The sequence below is a fragment of the Ixodes scapularis genome, unplaced genomic scaffold (assembly GCF_016920785.2).
Source record: "Ixodes scapularis isolate PalLabHiFi unplaced genomic scaffold, ASM1692078v2 PGA_scaffold0__279_contigs__length_252992795, whole genome shotgun sequence".
Lineage (NCBI taxonomy): Eukaryota > Metazoa > Arthropoda > Arachnida > Ixodida > Ixodidae > Ixodes > Ixodes scapularis.
In genome coordinates, this window is record NW_024609835.1 from 248067077 (window position 1) to 248088049 (window position 20973).

Consider the following 20973-nt stretch of genomic DNA (forward strand, 5'->3'; position numbering starts at 1 on the left):
AGCAACGAGTCGGTAAGACACAACAAAAACATTGGTGCTCTCAGCCACGGGTTCGCAACCCCCAGGTGCAGCAAGCTAAAAGGGGGAGGGCTGGTAATAGCTCACTTTGTCAAAACGAATTAGAGTAATTGGGCCTACAGAGCACCCTCTAGAAGCTGGCAGCAGCGCTGTAACTGCACTAGGCAATTGCGATCTGAACTTGCCCCATCATTTTCGACAGCACACTTGTCTGCACCACGAGAGTGCAGGTTGGTGCCGCCGTATACTTGCACATAATACTCCACTATGCAGGGTAGGCTGAATCGTAAAACTGCTCTCTCTCTCGCAGCCATCACACTTTCCCATTGTAGCCTAGCAAAACACAAAGTGAATTCGACCCTTGAAAATAGTTTCACCTGGTTCCCAGCAACCTTGGACTAGGCGATTTTCATGAGAAGACACTTTTCTTGTAAGATAAATGTATGATTTAATGGACATCTTACTCGAAGCAGGGTTTTCTATAGAGAACTAGCCACATTTGAGCATCAGACAGCAACACCCACCACCAACCAACCCCAAGCACATTCGGCAAGCACACAAAGGTATCAATTTGGCAGGAATCCCTGGTGCTCACCACACAAGTGTAACAGATTTGCAAGACGGCACCTTTGCATGCATGCTGCGCATGCTCGAAGATGGTCGTTGTCAGTCGTTGCTGCCTGTCGCTCAAGTGAGGAAATAGAGGCTTTGACAGCTGTGCAGCATAAAATGACTGTCAGTTAAATGCTTTCTTCATTCAGGCAAGTTTTTAAGTGGTCAGCCACTAAACCAGTTAAAACCTTGTCTGGTACATTCGGGAGAACTCCTGAAGTCAGTCATATTCTAACCACAACAGCTGCATTTAGCCCTAAGGCTGTTGCTACAGATCAAATATAAGTTCACAGATTTTTTTTTTTTTTTAACATTTGCAGAATGATTACTGTCTTGCCTTTGCCAGGAATGACTTCCAACAGTTCCCAGTACACAAGCTCTCCATGAATGCTTTCATAGCCTCTCTGAATGCACTTGGGCCGACTGGAGTCGTGCTTCTTTTTCTTGTTTTTATTCCTCCGAGGTATGCCCTGTTGGGCAACTACACGAGGTACGCAGGTGCTCTCGGGTTCTGCAGTGGGCTCCACTGTCAAATTTCTGGGGAAGGCATCGGGCGGAGGCGGGCTGCACTTTTTCGGCATTGCCGGAACGGACTCCCGACCTAAGCGCTCATCGAGTTCTTCACCTGCAAGAACTGTGCAGATTAAATCGATGCACCCATGCCATCAATCAAACTAGGGACTAACCCCTACACCGAAAGGCGAGAGAAAAAAAGGAAACCAGAGAAATCACCCGACGGGCAGACGTGCAGTCGGTGTGTCTATGGCGTGCGCCCAAGGGCGGCATTTCGAAGGGACCGCATCAATGGGTTTCTCAACGCACCATACTACGACTTGGTATGGAAATGCCATAGGCACTTTAATTATCGAGATTTCAAAGAATGAACTTACCCAAGTAGTAATAATAAGTAAAAAAAGAAAAAGGCTCGTCCAACTGCTAACGACACATGTCTGGTTGGAGCAACAGCCGACAAATGGCGGCAGCAGTCCACAAAGGACTGCTGCCGCCATCTGCGTGCCTGGAATAACATGGAAAACCACCTTGTTTTACTGAAATAAGAGCAGTGGCGCAAACTAGCTGGTGAACATTCATACTTAAAAAACCTAGAGACGGGAGAATGAAGGGACAAACACAACAAAGTCTCAAAAGGAGACTTCCTTGTGTTTGTCCCTTCCTTCTCCTCTGTTTCGGGGTTTTTTAAGTATGAGCACCTCATTTGTTGGTTTTGTGTTCATTCAATGTTTTATAAGTAAAAATGGCAAACTTACGCACTGACAACGCACATTGAGAAAGTGTGTACTGTTTTTCTTTAATAAAAAGGATTGTTTCGCTGAGCCAGGGCCTTTGAGAGGGGATTGCTGCAGCCATGTGTCGGCAGTTGAGCCTATTAGACAAGCCTTGTTTTCAGACGGATGCTAGACAGACGAATATGAGAAAAATGCTTGCTTATTTTCTTACCTCTGCTCCAGTTAGCTCATTCTTTGAAATTTCGACACAAAATGCATCATCTATGGGAACCTCCGCAGCAAATTGTAGTGTTATGCATTAAGAAACCGGTTTCATTTGACCATCCCGCAATGCCCTCGTGCACTCTTCCCATGCTTGTCCGAGCCAACCAAAAAACCTGGAACAAGAGTGGGGTTCACGGCGCACTCACTGGGACGAGTGGGCGGCTCTGAGATGTTCTCCAGCTGCTTCATGTCAATCTCCACCTTGCGCATGTTGGGGTACTTCACCTGCATCAGCTTCATTATCTTCTTGATGAAGCCCACATAATCTGTTGGGTAAGTCAAATGCAAAAACAGAGATATAAGATTACCCACATCCAGCACTTAGATAATCATGTCATGCATGCAAAACGGGTGATTATATGACCTTCAAAAACCAATCATTGTTCATAAGGACACCACTACTGAAGATGCATTACTTCCAATTTCCAGAGAATAAAATTACAGATTCCATTTTGACAGTCTAAAGTAAGGCTGTCTTATAAGAGGGGCTCGCAAGGAAGGTCTGTGCTGAAACATTCGGAAGGAAAGTTGAACAACTCTGCACTTGAGGCTCGGTTCTAAATATGTATGTTTCCTACCATAGGTGTGCATGCCTTGTACTTTCAATACTTTGTGTAGAAGTAAACTAAAAAGCATCAGCAAAGGCGGGAATTTCGTCCTGACACTTGTCTAGAGTCTAAGAGCTCGAGCCTATATTTACCGTATAGTTTTCACCATGCAAGTTCTCTCAAAATAAAAAGTATAGGCTAAACAAAATGTTACAAGGAACTAAAGCAGGTCACAACGTTTTGTTCGGTAATTTGGAAGTTTGTCGCAATGCACTTTCTTAAAGAAAGCATTAAAGTGAAATACCAAGCAAGTGCCCAGCCAAACTTGGGAGATAATCTTTGAAACACTTGTTAGGTCCAAGAGCAAAAACGTAGAAAGGGCACTAATGTGGTGGGCTTCACAGCTTTACACTGGGGAGCTTGGAGAGGCAGCCAACAAGGATGAGCACATCAGTTAGACTCAGCAGCCTGGGATGGGCATTCGATACGTCCTTTGATAGTTTTCAAACATTTTAAAAGTAGCAGGTGGGCATTCATTGCAACCAGGCCGTATGCAGAATATTTTAATGGTATGTCCACATTTCTAAACAGCTTTCCTTTGGAAGTCGTCAACTGCATCAGTACTTGCGTTTAGTCCCAATGAAGTTTGCAAGTGCCTGGCGTCGGCAGAGACATTAAAAGAGAAGCTGAGCCTAGAAAGAAATTTCTAAGACAACAGGTGAGCGAGACCGTAACATTGCGCAACCATGGACCATTGCAGAATGCCACATTTGAGTGGCACAAGCCCAGGACTCTTTCCTCTCTTTCTTAGAAGAGAGATGTAGTTCCAATTATTGTCTCTTCTGCTGTGTGCTACTACATGGCATTCATTTTACTGTTTTATGTGCAATAAGAAAAGTCACACGAAGGCAGACATGTTGAGTAGCCCTTCTATTACTCTTCCGTAGGGGACGGCCGAATACAGTTTGCGCAGCCCGCGAAACAGTTCCAGGAGAGGTGATGCTTGCGCAATGTGTGGCCAATGTGTCTAAACATTCTGTATTTTGCGAGCTTCAAAATTCCTCCTACTACGTCAAAATTGTAATTAATTTTTGAGAAAAGCATGGGAAGGGAGACGTGGTGACAAGAATCCCAATAACAATGATCAAGTTGATGTGCACTGCACGCATGTCAGTTTTATCATCACTGTTGCTTGCAGCTTCCATTTCTCCAACAATTCCATGTTACCACGTCGGGCAGCCCTTGTCACGGCTGGCAGAGTGCCGGAAACCCAGCACTGCTACGGCGCATTGCATACTGTGGTAAGTAAGAGCTCTAGGGCTGGAATGCAGCACTAAGCAAATGTCTTATGCATTTAATTGATTTAATAATATAAAATATTCATCAAAATTTGCAGTAATTCAATCTTCCCATTGATAATATGGGCCCTGGAACAAATGTTTGGTACTTTGAATATTCGTAGTAATGAGAACCGTTGTAATAATTTGATATTATTTTTCATACTAAGAAAACAGATCATTGTGCTATCATTATTGTTTCAATTATTATAAGACTGCACTATAGCATAAAACAACCACAACCTTTAAAATATTCTCCTGCCAATCAAAAGGATTGCCATTCGTGCAATAGTGGCATTAGTGAGCTCGCTCGTCCCATTGAAGTGATTTCATAAAGATTTTGTGATTTGCTTTGGCCTCCTCTGTAAATCGGATCGTCCAAACTTAGAGACATTAAAAGAGCGCCGTCAAACGAGGAGAAGGGCTTCTCCTCATCCGATGGTGCTTTATGGTGCCTGCTATAGTTCCGAAGTAATCAATCTTCAATACCGATTTTAATGAAAAAATTGGTCACAGATGAATGTAATGTTTGGTTTTTTAGGATGTTTAGAACCTGTAGATTGAGTTATGACCATAAATGGACTATCGCAGAAAGTGGGTTCGTGCCCCCTTTAATAACTTTGTAGAATTTAAGCTGTTCTTGACTAATCTCTAATCTACCTGTTGTGCATTAATATTAAGACATTGGCTATTCATGACCGTGTAAAGAAACAAGTGAATGAATAAATATAAAATAAAAGCCATTTACAACTCCCTGTAACGCCGAATTAGAGCGCAGCTCTTGAGGAGGAGGAGGAGGGGAGGGTACTGAGGGGGGTCATGTGACCTCGGGGGGGGGGGGGGGGGGGGGGGGGGGGGAAGGGGGGGGGGGTTACATGACCTAGGGGGTTGCATGCAACTTGGTCTAAATGCAACATGGGTTGCAATCAATGCGTAATTACGCTGACGCCGGCGGGTTGCGTGCAATCTGAGTTGCATGCAATGCATGGTTACGCCGATGCCGCTCAAGCCGGATACGGGCGCCTAAGAGCTGCGCTCTAAAAGTGGAAGATACGCCACACGGAGCCTCTTCTTGTGCGCCTGGAAGAAACCGGCAAGGCAGCATGAATCAACGAAAGAGGGAAAGTGGATGCACCTCGGGGAAAGTCGCCGGGGCTGACCAGGTCCTTGAAGAAGTCCTGGGCAGCGTGACGCCGGTCATTCTCAGCCACATGGGGCTTGAACCAGAACTTGAGTTCTCGGCTTTCCTGAAGCAAGAGCACGCACATTATTATTGGAAGTGCACATGTTTGTTAAAACCGGTAAAAATTAATTAAGACTTCTTGCTTTTTACTAATCACAAGTTTTATCCACTACGGACCAGAAGACCAGAAAGCCCGACCGCGAGTCTGGCTCGTGTTTGTTGTTTGTTTCGAATTTTCACCAAGACAGGGCCCCGTTTCAGGCAAAAGACACCCACAAAAAAGGATTTGACGTCTGCAAGCGTGGGAAAAGGTGATCTGGTCTAAATGCAAAGGTCCCCTTTATCTGACAAAGAAGCACAAATACACTTATTTGAAAGGAATTAGTTCTCCACCATTTCCGGTAATGAGTCGTACCATCTCTCTCATGACTCAAAAACTAATATAAAGTCAAAAACTTACATAATAAAAGAAAAAAAATTCTTGACTTTCAAAAGTTGTATGTTGCTATCCATAGGCATAGACTACGGGGGAGCATCAGGGCTCATGCCCCTCCTGGTGAGATCCGGGGGGGGGGGGGGGGAGTCCCCCTTGGGCCTGCGCCATGATCCTTACCAAGACGCTGTTTACGTGCCATGTAACGAGTTTCTAGTACTGGCATGTAAACAAAATATTGCCCATGTTGCCTTTATTGACAAAATACATGAAAAATGGAATCCCAGCGTGCTTCTAGGGGGGAGGGGGTGTTTTCCGCGCAAGCGGAAAAGCACCCCCCTCCTTCCCCCCGGAGAGGTTCTCAGCCTGCCACCCCCCCCCCCCCCCCCCCCCCCCCCAGGGGAAAACGGAAAGTTTACACCACTGTTGCTCTCCACCTTTCTCAACATTTCTAAAAGACAGTGAAGAACCACTGAACAGACACATCAAATGGCAGGATTTAATAGCGAGAGCAACAAACAACGTCTGGAGGTCAAGTGATTGTTACCTTTAAATTTCTTGCGAATTGCCGATTTTAAGTGAAGTTTCTGTATAGCTTATGAAAAACAAAAACATGACATTGAACTAAACAAAAACTTTTCTAAAGGGGCTAAATAGAACCGTTATCTCACAAAAGAAATACCCCCCCCCCCCCCCAAAAAAAAAATATATATATATATATATGTATATGTATCGTAAAATTCCGTAAGGACGCCCTTCCCCGGAGAGATCGCCCATCCCGTTTTTCTGGCTAAATATCTTCAAAGCAAAAATTCCGGAACGCCTGCCTCCCACCCACCCTCCCCTCCTCCTCCTCCTCCTCCTCCCCCCCCCCCTCCTCCTCCCCCCCTTCCCGTCGGACGGCTCGCAATGTCCGACGGAAATAGCATCAACCGCGCGATCTGCGGTACCGCGGTACATCTGACAAGCGAGTTCAGCGAATTCTCGCGTTTTTGTCCGCGATCTGGGCGCGCGATCGTGAAATGCGATGCAGCTGCGCCCGCCATCTGCGGTATTTGCTGCCATGACATGCGAGTTTGTAGCGAGTTCCCGCGTGTTTATTGCAGCATAAAACTTGAATCTGCTGCGTCAGCGATCTGCGGTATGCGGTCCCTTGAGATGCGAGTACTCGGCGGGTTTCCGCGGGTCCTTCGCAACGTGAAACGCCAATCTGCCGCATCCGCAACCCGCGGTATCCTTTCTTCTCGTGGCGCAGGAGTTCGTAGCGAATTCCCGCGTGTTTATCGCATGGCGAATCTGCGGTATCAGTTCCTGCGTCACGTGGTTTGTAGTATCATTTTTTTTTTTATATAAAGTTTTGCTGAGGAGTTCCCACAGTTAGCCCAAGCCATGTTTTTCACTTTTATCTCTTCATTTTGGGTGGGCCTTTTTACGGAATTGTACGGTACGTATTTTCTGTGTGCAATATTTAGGTTACGTGACTTCTTTTTGTGTGTACTGTGACATGTTATCCATGATATTAACACACACAACTGATTGCACATATTAGCCGACTGCAAATGTTTACACGCATATATAGATCACCTTCCTGGCAGAGTAAGTCAAGGAATCGGAAATAAACGAGACATTTTATTATTTTTCCTTCCTACCTGCATAACTTTATTGTATTTTTAGTCACAATGATGGAAAGCTGCCATGGATATAGCAAAAACAAACTGTGTCAACGCTGCAAATAAGGCTTATTTTGTTACTGGATTAACAATCACTGATGCGCTTTATTATTTCATTAAACTGTAGGATATTCGTTTAAAACGACTCTTTTAACTTAAAACAGTATTAAGGTGGCAGGCCCAGGTGCACACGTCCTTCCTCACTGACAAGAATTCCTCAAATTACATCTAAGGCAGAAAGGATACAGCCAATTAATTTGTTCAACTAAAATTAGGGACAAGAGAAAAAGGTTGAGGCTCCAATCCACGTTGTGAAGGTGGTTGGTCAGCGAAGCTGCGGTATCACCCGCGACGATTGCCTACTCTACTACAGACCCTTTTTATGGCAAACGCCACCGGGTGGTGCTCCAGTCTTTGACGTCCCAACTTCCGGTTTATAAAAAGAACGAACAAAGTCCTCTTTTAACAGCGCTGCTTGAAATGTAGACGAAACGTTTAACCTCCAATTCACCAGGTGAACGCCAAAAGAGCGAAGGAGTGCGAGATCTGTTAAAATATTTCGAGTATTCTCGTAATTAAACTAACTTGCCTCCTCCGAGATGTAGTATTGTAAAGCCGAAGGCCCTCGTTAAATCTTCCACATTGTTGCCCGCGTAGAATTTATGCTTTCTAGCACTGGTGACATAAGCAAGCTCGACAGGCTTGCAAAGACGGTGTGACCAGAAGTCGCTTGGGACGCAAGCGGCAGTTCATGTTTGTGAACAGCAAAAGGGTCTGTACCAAATGATTGACGAAAGAAAAGTAAATGCACTGTACCAAAACCTTTTTTTTTTATATGTGAAAGACCTCGTAAGCGGCCGTTGCCGCGGCAGATTATGCAACCCCAATCTTTACCGAGAAACGCATGCGGGGAGCGCTACGTGCTTATAATCTATCACAGGGGTGGCCATGCTGGCCTGGCCTAAGAGCCTCAAACAAAACCACGGAACTTCTAAGAGCCGCGGGGGGGGGGGGGGGGGGGGGGGGGGGGCTTACTTTTGTTCAGAGTCTGACGGTACGTATAGGGGCACGAGGCTGTACGAATGTACTACGTATGGGAGTACAAGGCTGTCAAACTGCAAGCTGCAGTATGCTTTCTTCTGAAGTCCTTTTTTTTTTCCTGGGGAAACGCGGAAAGGGGCGAAAAGGGGGGGGGGGGGGGGGTCCCCTTACGAGGGATCCGCGAGCCGCACTTGGAACAGCAAAGAGCCGCGGTTTGGCCACCCCTGATCTATCACGTGGTTTTGATACTTGTTTTGTGGTTTTTATTGAAACAAGTGTCAAAACCACATCATAAGACATAAGGCGCGCGCGAATGGTGATAAAGCGCGCGCGTCGGTTTCCTGTCGACTACTGTTATGTCGACAGACACGAAAAAACCCGACCCGATGAGGTGGTTAACAGCCAAAACAAATTCCCTGCTCTATAAAATAATGTACTCTGTTTCTGTAGAAGTTCATCCCTGCCAAAAGCAAACTGCATACGATCGCAAAAATACGCGATCCAATACGTCAGCGTATGGAGGCCCTGGCCAGCGGCTTCTTCGCAGTGCAGGGCGGTTCATGGGGAGAAGCACCCTTCTCAGGCAGGTTGTGGGCGATAATAATAATAATAATAATAATAATAATAATAATAATAATAAAGTTTATTTCCCATTCGATACAGGAATGGAGGAAACAGAGGGAAAAAGCTGTTTAACAGCTTGACGAAGCCCCCTGCTCCCTTAGAGTTCCACATGACAGATTAGAAATACAAAGCAACAGCAAAAATATCAACATTGTATACAAAATAGATTATAACCTATCGCAGAAAAGTAATATATTCAATTCAAATAAGAAAATAAATCTTGCATTGTGACAGAAATTATATCAACGTTTTTGTTTAAGAGGAAATTTAGTAAAGTAGGTAGCATATACTTTAGAGACTGCATGGAATAGTTGTTATGGCAAAGAGGCACAGCCCAACGTGCCGCCGAACGAGTTGGATAGGAGGTAACATGTTCCCTTAGTTTAGAAAGTTCGGCCAAAATATCCACGTTTCTTTTTTTTTTTTCTATTTTAAAACGGACCATAAGTTTATATGTATACATATCGAAAACACGCAACAAATTATATTTTTCAAACAAGCCCTTGGAGCTTGAAATATAAGAAACATTAGCAATGAGGCGAACAAATTTTTTTTTTTTTTGTAATAGATGTATTTTTTGTAGATTTGAACTGGTGGTTGTACCCCATACCAGGTGGCAGTAGTTTAAGTGGGATGCAAATAGAGTTTGATAAATAAGTAGTTTAACGTTGTTTGGTAAAATAAAACGGTTTCGTGAGACTAATCCGATGACCCTGGACAATCGAGGAAGTATATAGCTTACATGGTCGTCCCAAGACAAATACTGGTTAAAAATAACGCCAAGACTTTTGAAATTTTCCACTATCTCTATAACCTTTGAATTTATTACGAGACGTTTCGTTATAAAAACGCTTTTATTTTTGGTTCGAAATAAAATTGCTTTGGTTTTACTACTATTAATTTCAAGCCCGTTGTCGGATGTCCAATTTTGCAAACCTGTTAAAGTATCATTTGCGCAGTCGATAAGTTCATCACTAGTCTTAGCCGAAAATAAAAGGGTTGTATCGTCTGCATATATAACAAATTTAGCAAGAGAATGTATGTTAACAATATCATTAATATAAATGTTAAATAGCAAAGGTCCCAAGATACTCCCCTGTGGTACACCGGAACAAACAGACTTTGTATTAGATGAAAACCCATTTAAATAGACAAACTGCTTACGATTACTCAAATATGACTGAAGCAACGTAAGTGCTTGGCCCCGAATTCCATAAAGATAAAGTTTTTTTAGCAATAAATTATGGTTTAGATAATCAAATGCTTTTGTAAAATCAATAAATACGGCTAAAGCTATCTGGTTTGCCTCAAAACTCTCTAAAATAAATTCTTTTTGTTCTAGTAATGCTAGATCTGTCGAACGATGCTTCATGAACCCAAATTGATCATTAGTAATTACGCGATACTTATTAAAAAAATTTGACAGACGAATGTGAATAAGTTTTTCTAAGCCCTTAGAAAAAACCGGTAAGATAGAGATAGGTCTATAATTATTTATGTCGTTCTTGTCTCCCTTTTTATAAAGCACAGACACTCTAGCTTTTTGCATAAGCTGTGGAAACACCCCAGTTGAAAAACATAAATTAAAAATGTAAGTAAGGAAGGGAGTGATCAGTGGTAAGACATATTTTACCGGCCGAATCTGCATACCATCGGCATCACAGCTATGGCTATTTTTTAATTCCATAAAGACAGTAGACACCTCTGTATCAGTAACTGGCAATAGAAAAATAGAATCCCTAGTTTTAAAGGTTATATTATCACATGCAGCATCTCTACAGTTAATTTGAGGCAAATCAACAAACCTGTCATTAAATGTGTTTGCCAACGACGCGCCAGTTAATTTCTTCCCTGCAGAAATAATGCATTCTACAGAATGGGACGTTTTGCCTTCTATAACTGAATTTAAGTTCTTCCACATAAGGTCAGAACGGCCTACAGAGTTTCTAAAGGAATCATGGTGATAGCGCTCCCTTGCTTTTCTCAGGGCGTTTGTCAGTTGATTACGGTACGATTTAAAAGTCCGAAGGTCATTGGGATCTCTAGTTTTTGTGAACTTTCTGTATAGCACATTTTTAACCTTTATGTTTTCAAGTAGATCTACAGTTATCCATGGTTTCCGAATGCGTTTCTTCACTTTAATTAGTTTGTAGGGAAAATTGCTCTGATAAGACTTTTAAAACGCTCAAGAAAAAAATTGTACGCCTCATCGGGATCGTTCTTTGAAAAGATATCATCCCAATTTGCATTTGCCACACATTCCGCGAACCTCTCCAAACCATCCGGCGTAACACACTGGACTTGCGCAGAAGGTGTTGAATCTTTCTTTTTTGCGTTATTCATTTTGACACACAAAAAAATAGGAAGATGATCACTGTGGTCATAAGTAATTATGCCAGGTCTTATACGACTTTCCTCGTAATTTGTTATAAATAAATCAATCAAGGTTTTTGAGGTAACATTAACACTGGTCGGAGAGTTTATTACAGTACGACAACCATTTATAAGTATTAAATTTTCCAATTCCCTCTTTGAAACAGTATTACTTAACATATTCACATTGAAATCGCCGCCGCATATAATGTTCAGCTTGTTTTCATTTGCGAAATCAAAAAGGGAGCTCAGAAAATTCAAGAAAGGGGACAAAGGGGATCCAGGGGGGCGGTAAATGACCGAAACAAGGTCGTTTTTTGTTCGCAATGATAAAGCTTCGTAATCTTTAGTGATAACGGTAAACGAAGGCACTAACTCGCAATCAACGCTTTCTTTAATCAAAATTGACACGCCGCCCCCTCGGGTTTCGCTGCGATTGATAAAAAAACATTGATACAAAGGCAATCTGAAAACATCGGTATGTTCCGTGTACCACGTTTCAGAAAGCATAATAATCTCGAAATCGGAAAGCTCAGCCAAAAAAACACTCAAAATCAACACGTTTATTTTTCGCTGATCGAATATTAATATGTAAACAGTGAGTTGATAAGGAAAACTCTTCTCCGATAAAAGCTTCAAACTCAGAAGGCAATACATATTCTGAGACTGCCATTTCAAAAGAAAGTATAAACAGGAAAAAAATGCAGAGAAAGGGTGCACACACCAGTTGCTTAGCTCATGTTTGGCAAATCGTATTCACTCTTTACTGTTTTGGCAGGGTCACCGGTTTTCCTCCTGACAAAGATGTTACCATTTCGGTGCCAAACATACTGAAAATTGTGCTCTCTTGCCCATTGTTTCGTAGACCACAAGGGCGCCTTATCTTGACGAGTCATATTTTCCAGAACATACTCGTTATCATTGGGGCGTTTAAGGTTGCGTCTTTTGTCCAGCCAGCGATCGCGAGTCTGTTGTTGCGTGAAGTGCAGAATTATACCAGGGATCTTTTCCGGTTTAGAAGGGAGCCTGTGCATTGAAACAATTTCGCATGGGACGAGAGTCGGAACATCTAACTTAGCAGCTACCTCATTAACCAGGGACAGCAAGTTTTCATTTGCGGTTTGTGGGACCCCGTGGATTTCTAGGTTTTGTTTTCTATTGTGCCATTCCAGTCGATTCAGTTCCCGTTTCAACTCTGTAAGTTGTCCTTCCGTCCCGGCGTTCTCGATTTTTCCCACACGTTTTGTTAAACTTTTTATGTCTTTGTCATGCTGGCCAACACTCTTCAGTAATTCATCATACTGGTCTGACATGTTTTGAACAGAAGTTTCAATGGCGGATACGGTTTCCTTCATACTCAACAAACTGTTCAGTTTCAGGTTCATGCTTGTAAGCAAGCTGTTCACATCGATTTCGGCATCTTTCTTAGCCTTCCCGGTTTGACTTCTTTTCGCGACACTACAGGTCTCGCACCGCCAGGCTTTCTGAGACTTCGCATTTCTCGCTTTAAAGGTTGATTCCGCGATGCCACAGCAAGTTCCAAAGTGATATGTGAATTGACATTCTGGACACGTTATATTAGGTTTGTCATCTGATAACACTTCATGGCACTTTGGACAAACATCGTCATCTTCTTCACTCATCGTGACGTGAACGCAATATACAGGAAAAGGGCAAAGGCAGCAGCGGCAGCAGCAGCACGGGAGTTATTAGAAAGGCTTTCAATAACAAGGGCAATGTTTCTGACATTTCAGGAAGAAAGCGAGAAAAGTATATACTGCACTTAAAAGTGGAGGTACGACACCCATTTATACCTAGTCATTATTTTTCCTGTCATGGAGCTGCAATTTGCTCAATTAAATTTCACTTTATCTTGATTATTTCGCATTGATCTGACCACTCTCTCTTTGTTTTCATTTATATATATGAAGGGTATTTGAAATAACCAGGCTCGATCTAAAATGGATTGTAAAATCGGCCCCTTCACGTAGCAGTCTAAATTTTTCGTCAAAGGTGTATTTCACGGGTCGTTTTTTTCTTGTAAAAATACAAAGCGTAGCACTCTATCTGTAAAAGAAAGGGGACAAAAAAACTTGGCATGGTCAACGGCGGACGGCGACGCAGACACCGAGTCCAGTGGCGGGGCGCGTTTGGCGCAAATATCGATAGATGGCGCTACGTCCCTATCGAGACTACTCGCGACGACCGTGGTCTATTAAATTAAACATACTATTTTTGTAATGTACCTTTGGCTTAAAAATAAATGCAGACAATAAAAGCAAAACTTGGAAGTAAAAAAAAAAACGCGGTTGCATAAGGACCGCGCTTTTGATGCCGACGGATTTCGTCTGCGTGTCGTCTGCTTTCGCTGGTCGGCTACACCTTCCGACGCTGCTCTCGGCGTCGGTAATGAAAACATTATTCCTTCCTAATGCTCTTAGTGCTTGTCCTAGGCTCACTGGCAGGCTGAACGAACGTGTTGCCAAAATATGCCAACCGGGATTTTCTGAGACCTTTTAGAAGTGGCCACGTCAATTGTTAATTTCAACTTGTCTGGATCACAAACATAATCCATAAAATTGAGTCGAGTACGGGCCAGGGCTTGAAACAGTTCTCCACCGGGGGCAAGTTAAAAGAAAAACTAATGTAGCGGGCAAGGTTTATTCTGTGCGTTCTCGAGCTGGTGAATGTGACGCAAAAAACAAGACGTGCACTTACCCGCGTGTGAGTGTCGGTCACCACGTTGGTGAGAAACACCCGGAACTCCAAGGACAGCTGCGGGAGGCAGTCTTCCTTGTCGTCTGCAACGGTGAATGAGGGTTGCCGAGAAGAAAGCGCGGTCAAAAATAAGAGATGCGAGTAGTGCGATCGTGTGCGGCAGTTTGCTCTTTGAAACATTGTGCTTGATCTACATAGTTAGAACCCCGATCTTCTGACGAAAAGCGCCGATTGAATTAAAACAATGCGGCTGCAGTGGCTACTAGCCAGTGGTCAAACCCCGCATGCACACTGTGTGACATTGTTGGCACAAACAGAACATCGGGGCTTTTCTGCATTTCACGGGCGCCAAACGGTACCACCTAGGTTATGGCCCCGAATAAGGTCTCTTCACTACCCTAGTAGTAATTTTTTCTGGCAGATGTTTAATTTTAAAAGTAGTACAACAAAAAATTGGAGATCGCCTGTTTGCGCTAAAATTGTTCCGCTGTGTACTACACTCCGTTTCACCTTATGTTGTACCGCAGCGAAGGCTAGAAGCGCGAGCTCATAGCGTTGGCAGCTGCCCTTGGTACACGACAGCATGTGCCGCCGAGGTGTGCCATAGAGCAAGGACTCGCGCTTGTAGCCTTTCCAGCGGTGCAACACAAGGTGAAACAGAGTATATGCACGCACATACAACGTGGCACAATCGTGTATGCGTGCAGGAGGAGGTGTCATTGTATTAACACTTACGCAACTCGGTTTGTGAGAATTTTTGTTTCGCAGGGATCTGAGCGATGTGATTGGTCCGAGTCATTTTGAAGCAGCTTATGGAGCAGCCGAAAGTCCACTTTGGAGCAGAACATTTAAAGCATAAGCAAACCCTTCATTTTCATTCATACCACTGCAAACATTATGCTAAGATTCATGTGTCCAGCTAAAAGATAATGCTACTTCGACTTGACACTTCTGTACAACATTTTGATAGCATCAACGGCCTGGCGCGTTTCATTCCCTCAAGCAAATAACTACCTGTTTATCCGAGCGTAGAGGCATCATACACAATAACAATTGATGCTGGGTGATGAAGGACAGTATAAAGTGCCGTGAATGATTGTTCTAGATAACAAATCAAAAGTAAACCAAACAGTATATTCCACTGAAATAATGTTAAAATGGAATCATTTCGAGTACCAAATCAATGTTTCGTTCAAGTTCTAAAAAGCTGTAATACAAATGCAAGTCTTAATCTAGATTAATTTTCTTTTTCATTTGATTAGAACATTAACTATATTTGTTACTAGCCAGTGGTCAAAACGCCACATGTACACTCTGCGACAATGTTAGCACAAATATAACAACAGTGCTTTTCTGCATTTTACGGGCGCCAAACGGTACCGTCTAGGTTATTATGGCCCTGAATAAGGACTCTCCACTACACTAGTAGTAGTTTTTCTGGCAGAATAGAGTGCCAGAAGAAGTTAATCAGGTCTTACAGACAAGGCGCAAGCAGGAGGATTGAGAAACTACGCAAAGCTTGCGCGAGGAACTATGCAAGGCTTGTGGCGGACTTTGGACTATCCTCTGCAGAGCAGACAATACAAGCATCATGAAGGACTTTCAACGTTGGGACGCTGGAAATAGGATGCTTTTTGACCGTCCGTGGTATGTGAAGCGACGATGTGTATTAGATAGCATTAAGAAGGTTGTTGGTAGGGAACGCGGCAGTAGGAAACTTTCGGACCAAGCAAGCTCTTGGAATGTGGCTTTAAATTCGCTTCTGAACCCTTGCAAAGTTGTAATCTCGAGTAAGACAAAAGAGACATTCAACAAGGGGCTCAAGTTCTGTTTGAATATGAAACCCTCAAGGTTTGACGTTTTTTCTTAATTTCAAGCCATTTCCGAAGTAGTAGATCTTGATAGAGGGGATGCTTTTGCGGATTTTGCAGTAGACAGAATGGAGAAATGAACGAATAGTACATATAGAACAGAGCGAATCGATTTTCGCGTTGTAAATGGAGTCAAAAAAGAATTGCAAGAGAATACGCTTGAATTATTAGAGGGATAATGCAATTAATGCAAAGGTGCAAGGAGCTGGACGAGAATGACGATAAAAAATCTTTGGAGAAGGGGAGCAAGGGGAACAAAGGACAAATCGGCAAAGTTTGCAATCCTTCCGGCAGTGATTTATTTAGAGAAAGACGGTAGAAACTCTAGACTCCCTATTTGTTAAATTGGAGGGTAACGTTGGTAAAATAAAAAGAGGAATTGTAACAATTCTTAAGGAAAAGGACGTGAGTTCCCTTTCGAAGTAGGTGGCAAGCCAAAATGGTTTGGCGTTAGGCCTCAAATTCTTCCTGAAAGATCAGAAGCCGAAGATGCCTCTCCACACAGTAATTCACAAAAAGGGAACCTGGCAGCGCATAGTGTCTCAGATCCAACAACGTGGGTTAAGTGTAATGCATATCTGAAAAAGTCTAACGCTCAGAAATTCAGAAGAGCTGATCAAGGATCCATAGGATATTTTCACGGAAAACAGCATTCGGTTACGTCAATGAACATAAAATATATTTACTACTCGTTGGAGAAGGGAATTCGCTTGATGCAAAGAATTAGACATGCATTAGAGTTCGATTTGGTTAACTTTCTATCTCAGACGGGCTTAGCAGTGAACACTTTCCTTTCTATTTTAGACCTATACCTCCAAGCAAGAGTAGTAGAATACAGCGGCCGGAAATGCATACAAAAGGATGGAGTTTGTATAGGATCGTCCATGGCTGCAACACTGGCAGAAACGTATCTTAACGCATTCGACAGCCTAGACAAAAGCGCCTCCAATGGTTGCTTAGTAAGACGGTGCGTAAATGACATTTGTGTTCGTTCATTTCGGGATAGTGAAACACAGGCATTGGAAAAATTGGTGAGAACAGCGGCTTTAGAACTAAGGTTCACCGTAAAACGGCCGGAGGGTGGGATCTTAGAGTTTCTAGATTTACACGTGCAAGTCGAAGGAGTTCTTTGTTTGGAATGCAGGAGAGAAAGTGCTAACCCTTAACGAACAAAACCTGAGAGCTCAAGTGAGCTAATGTAAGTTCATAATGGTTGTAGCACAATTCCCCCGGTGGCAATTCCTCCGTCCCAAATGCCCCCTGCCATTTCCCCCGAGTGTCAAAATCTCCGTCTCCCCCGAATGCCAACATCGCAGTGTTCGTTTTCCTCTCTTGTAACTATCGTGGTCACCCCTGCTATGTAGTGAGAACCACTGCTTTGCGAGTCAGTGTCCAGCATTAATGGCACATCTCTAGAAAGATTTCATTTTTAAGCGTCTATGTTTGGTCAAACGTGCATTGATACAACGCTTGGTCTGACCCAGACTTGTACGTAATCCGTTACAAGTAACGAAATTACTTGTAATCCCTTGCATTTATCAGTAATTTAGTAACGGAATAATTACATATTTTCTAGAGTAATTTTAAAGTAATTCCCTTACATTTTTCACGTAACGGATTCCTTGTAATCCGTTACATTTTTTGTGTCAGAACCACCCCCAATTATAAATAATATTTTTTTTTTTTTTTTTGTAAAGTTGAGCGCAGTGACACTGTCCCGCGAATCGAACAGCGCAAAGGGAGCCTTGGCACTCTTCAGTTCCGCGAAGCCTTCTTTTGCAACACCAAGCCCCTTAATTTTTTTTTTCCTTTGACCCTAACATCAATGTTCAAAAATCAAAAAGAACAATTCTACAAAAAAAAAGGGGGGGGGGGGCAAGTTATTTTTACGTTTTTTTTTTAGTCCCTTTGTTTTTTCTTTGCGATCGAAGACGGAGAGAGGAGGACACCCAGTGATTGTGCGCCACTTCGAGAAGCTCGAGGCGGCAAGTGCACTCAAAAGAATTAACAATGTCCCTCTCGGTTATAGTGACTACGACCATTTTCATAATGTCACAACCCGAGAAAACGCCCCGTCTACCCTACCCTTTTTGGGAGTCAGCTTTTTGGGAGCACTTAGAATATGGTAATAGTCTTCCTTTCTTCTTCTTCCTGTTTTGCCCCAGCAGGATGCATCTTATCTCGAGCAGATATTTTTACAAATGAAACCTAATGGTGGCTGACGTAGACTTGATATTCTGGGCTTGAGGAGAAAGTGAAATTCGTGAGTGGGGCCATAGCGCGGCTTACTTAGTACTCTACCCTTTGCTGCCCGTGGCATCAGCGGACGTCTATCTGGAAAACACCGAAGTAAACTGCAGTCGGTTCGTGCTCCGTGCATTTTTGAACGGCACGTAGAAAGGTACACACAGCAAACGTGCGTTTACATTTCCTTGTCTTACCCGACGTTATACCTAATTGTTTTTATGAGTGCCCTTCTTTTTCTTTTATTACTTATATTTATATACTGGAAACCTTTTTTTTTTTTTATTCACAAACGTCTCAAACGAGGCTCGAATTGTTCAGAACCAAAGGAAGAAGAATATCGAGCCAAACCTAATTTATTATTTAATTATCGCCTTACTGTTACAACTATGTTTTGCTATTGATGACGTCTACAGCTTCGCGATTTAGACAATGGAAAATTTTAGTAGATCGGCCCGATGACTCCGATAACGATATCCGATACTTCGCCGCCGTCTTTGCGTATGCATCATATCGTTATAAGGTACCGTTATCACGGGTATCGGAGGTATCTGAAGGATCTACTAAATCTCTCGAATAGCAGGCAACGGCTGCAACGACAAAGCTTTGCTCTACATTCGAGGTAAATAGTACTTCCCTTGCTTCGCTGAAAAAGCTCAATGCAGAGCATGAAGCATTCGTGAGGAACAATATGGCACTCCCATCCAGTGCCTCAGCTGAAATGGTGTTCAGTGCAGCAGTCGACATATTGAGTAAGAAATAACGCAAAATGTCTGACGAGACTTTCGAGAGCCAGCTTTTGCTCAAAATACTCAACGTCATTAAATGGAAGAGGTGGCCGTAATAAGAACTTTAATAGGGACCATGAAATGATTTTAAAATCTAATTTCATCCACCGCACGTCGTAAAAGGTGTGAAAAGAAACACAAAAACACAAAACTAGGGAGCCAAAACAAATTATTTGCTATAGAACTTTTAAAAGAAAACTGGACTCTTTTGCGACTTCTTTCCTTCGAAAGCTCTGCCTTTTCACTACGATGCATCCGCAGAAATGGAGCACGTCAGCCGAATCCACGTCGCCTATTGGGTAAGAGCCTACCTCACCAGCACCGCGATCGTTAACAATAAACAGCCGGCGAATGTTTCCTAAAAGTTTTGTTAAATAATATTCAGACCCACATTTTGTAGCATAATTAGAGATGTGTGGCGAAAATTGCCAAATTTGATAATGCTGCTAGAGCCAAGCGCCATCTATCGTGTGGTAAACGAAGCAACTACTGCGCGTGCGCAGTAGGGCAGGGCTGGCAGGGCCGACTTCAGAACGGTTATTTCCTTTGGTTTCCTTCCTCTCAAAACTCTGACTGACTGAACGTTTATTTTTCTAAGTGTTCATCTCGCGCGTGCCGACTTCAAGCAGCAAGAAAAAAATGTACTTAAAACAGACCACGACGAACAAGAACGCTGGATCCACAAACACCCGAGAAGAGCGACAACAGCCGCGAATCGCGCTCCGACGAAGCTCTCAGAATATAGGCCTAGCAGGCACTCCGACTCGGCGCAGCGTTGCTTCGTCGCAAGACCGTCTGTCTGCCTGCGACCGGCTGGCGTGCTGAATGGAATATGCCCGCGCTACCCTTGTGGGGTACCCTTGTGGACCCTTCCCGTATAATAGTTTGATCGCTGACCTCAATTTTACGTTAAGAGGTGAGGTCAATCTCTTCCCCTTGTTTTCCGAGGCAGTGTTGACGAACACTCGTCGAAAAGGGACCCTCGTCGATTCTCTCTTCTTGTTTTGTGTGATATAGAGCTGAAATAAACGCTGTATGGATTACCTTCGTAACACGGTATGTACACTTTGTTATTGGTATGCCATTTTTATCCTGACAGACTGCACGTCACTGTCGAGCTGTAACAGTTCGTGAGAGGTATACGTGCAATGCCGGTCCAACCTTTCTTTGCCGAGTGTCGCGTCAGTATCGAGTTGCAATCGTAAAAGATCGGTCCCGAAGCGCTTACCAACAGCGCGAATACAGCACTTCCATCAAACGCGCGCGTCCGCTCCGAGTGTTAACAGGTATTTACGTGGCTCTTGCTGACACTCGTAGTTCAAACGTATCTTTTTTTTAACGTCGGCTCGCTCCTGCATCTCCGAGACCGCGAAAAACGCCGCGGCAATTTGTTTCCATCTACGTCGCTTTGCAAATGACTGGCACTGGCCGCCTTTTGCCAACAATGACAGTTGGGTTGACTTCTGGATTCTTCACCGGAAGACTCGCTGCACTTCCCAACAGGCATACCGGTGTATGGGACTAGTCCCATGCTGTCGCTGTAGCGCAACATATCTCGTTGAATTTCGCTCAGCTGCGATGCGGCGATGAGAGGCGCCGATTCAGAAAATACATCGGTGACATCGGCGCAGTAAAACCTACCGGCGCACCCCAACTCGTCGCCGCTAATGCTTCCATCTCCTACTGCCGAGAGAAGTTCCGGTTCCGGAAATAGCGTACGTCACGGCTTGTTTCGCGGTCAAGAAAAAGTCGATATTTCATTAATTTTTTGTGTAGAAGTTAATAAACCGAGACGAAAACGGATGCCTGTTCGGCATTCAGTGAACATTGACGGTTTAATGTAAAAGTTATCTGGAAAAAGTAAACAAGTCATTTCATGGTCCCTTTAATAACCCTCTTCCCTTTGTTTCTTACTTGAGGACAATAATGTTAAAAGTAACGCCGCGAAAGTAACGGATTACTTTTTGGGGCAACGGTCAGTTACTTTCATGGGGGGGGGGGG

The 20973-nt window shown here is 43.4% G+C and overlaps 1 protein-coding gene across 2 annotated transcripts in view; it reads right to left on the reverse strand.

Moving 5' to 3' along the window:
* LOC8028621 overlaps positions 1-20973 on the reverse strand; it is a 115782-nt gene that overhangs the window by 27145 nt on the left and 67664 nt on the right. The window contains exons 3-5 of one of the 2 annotated variants that reach the window (XM_040208336.2): positions 14069-14151; positions 5162-5273; positions 2288-2407 (exon numbers count right to left, since the gene is read on the reverse strand). In XM_040208336.2, coding sequence (XP_040064270.1) covers positions 2288-2407; positions 5162-5273; positions 14069-14151 — 315 coding nt within the window. Of the gene's footprint in view, positions 1-967; positions 1372-2287; positions 2408-5161; positions 5274-14068; positions 14152-20973 lie in introns of those variants that run through there. The other variant, XM_040208337.3, reaches the window with a different exon arrangement.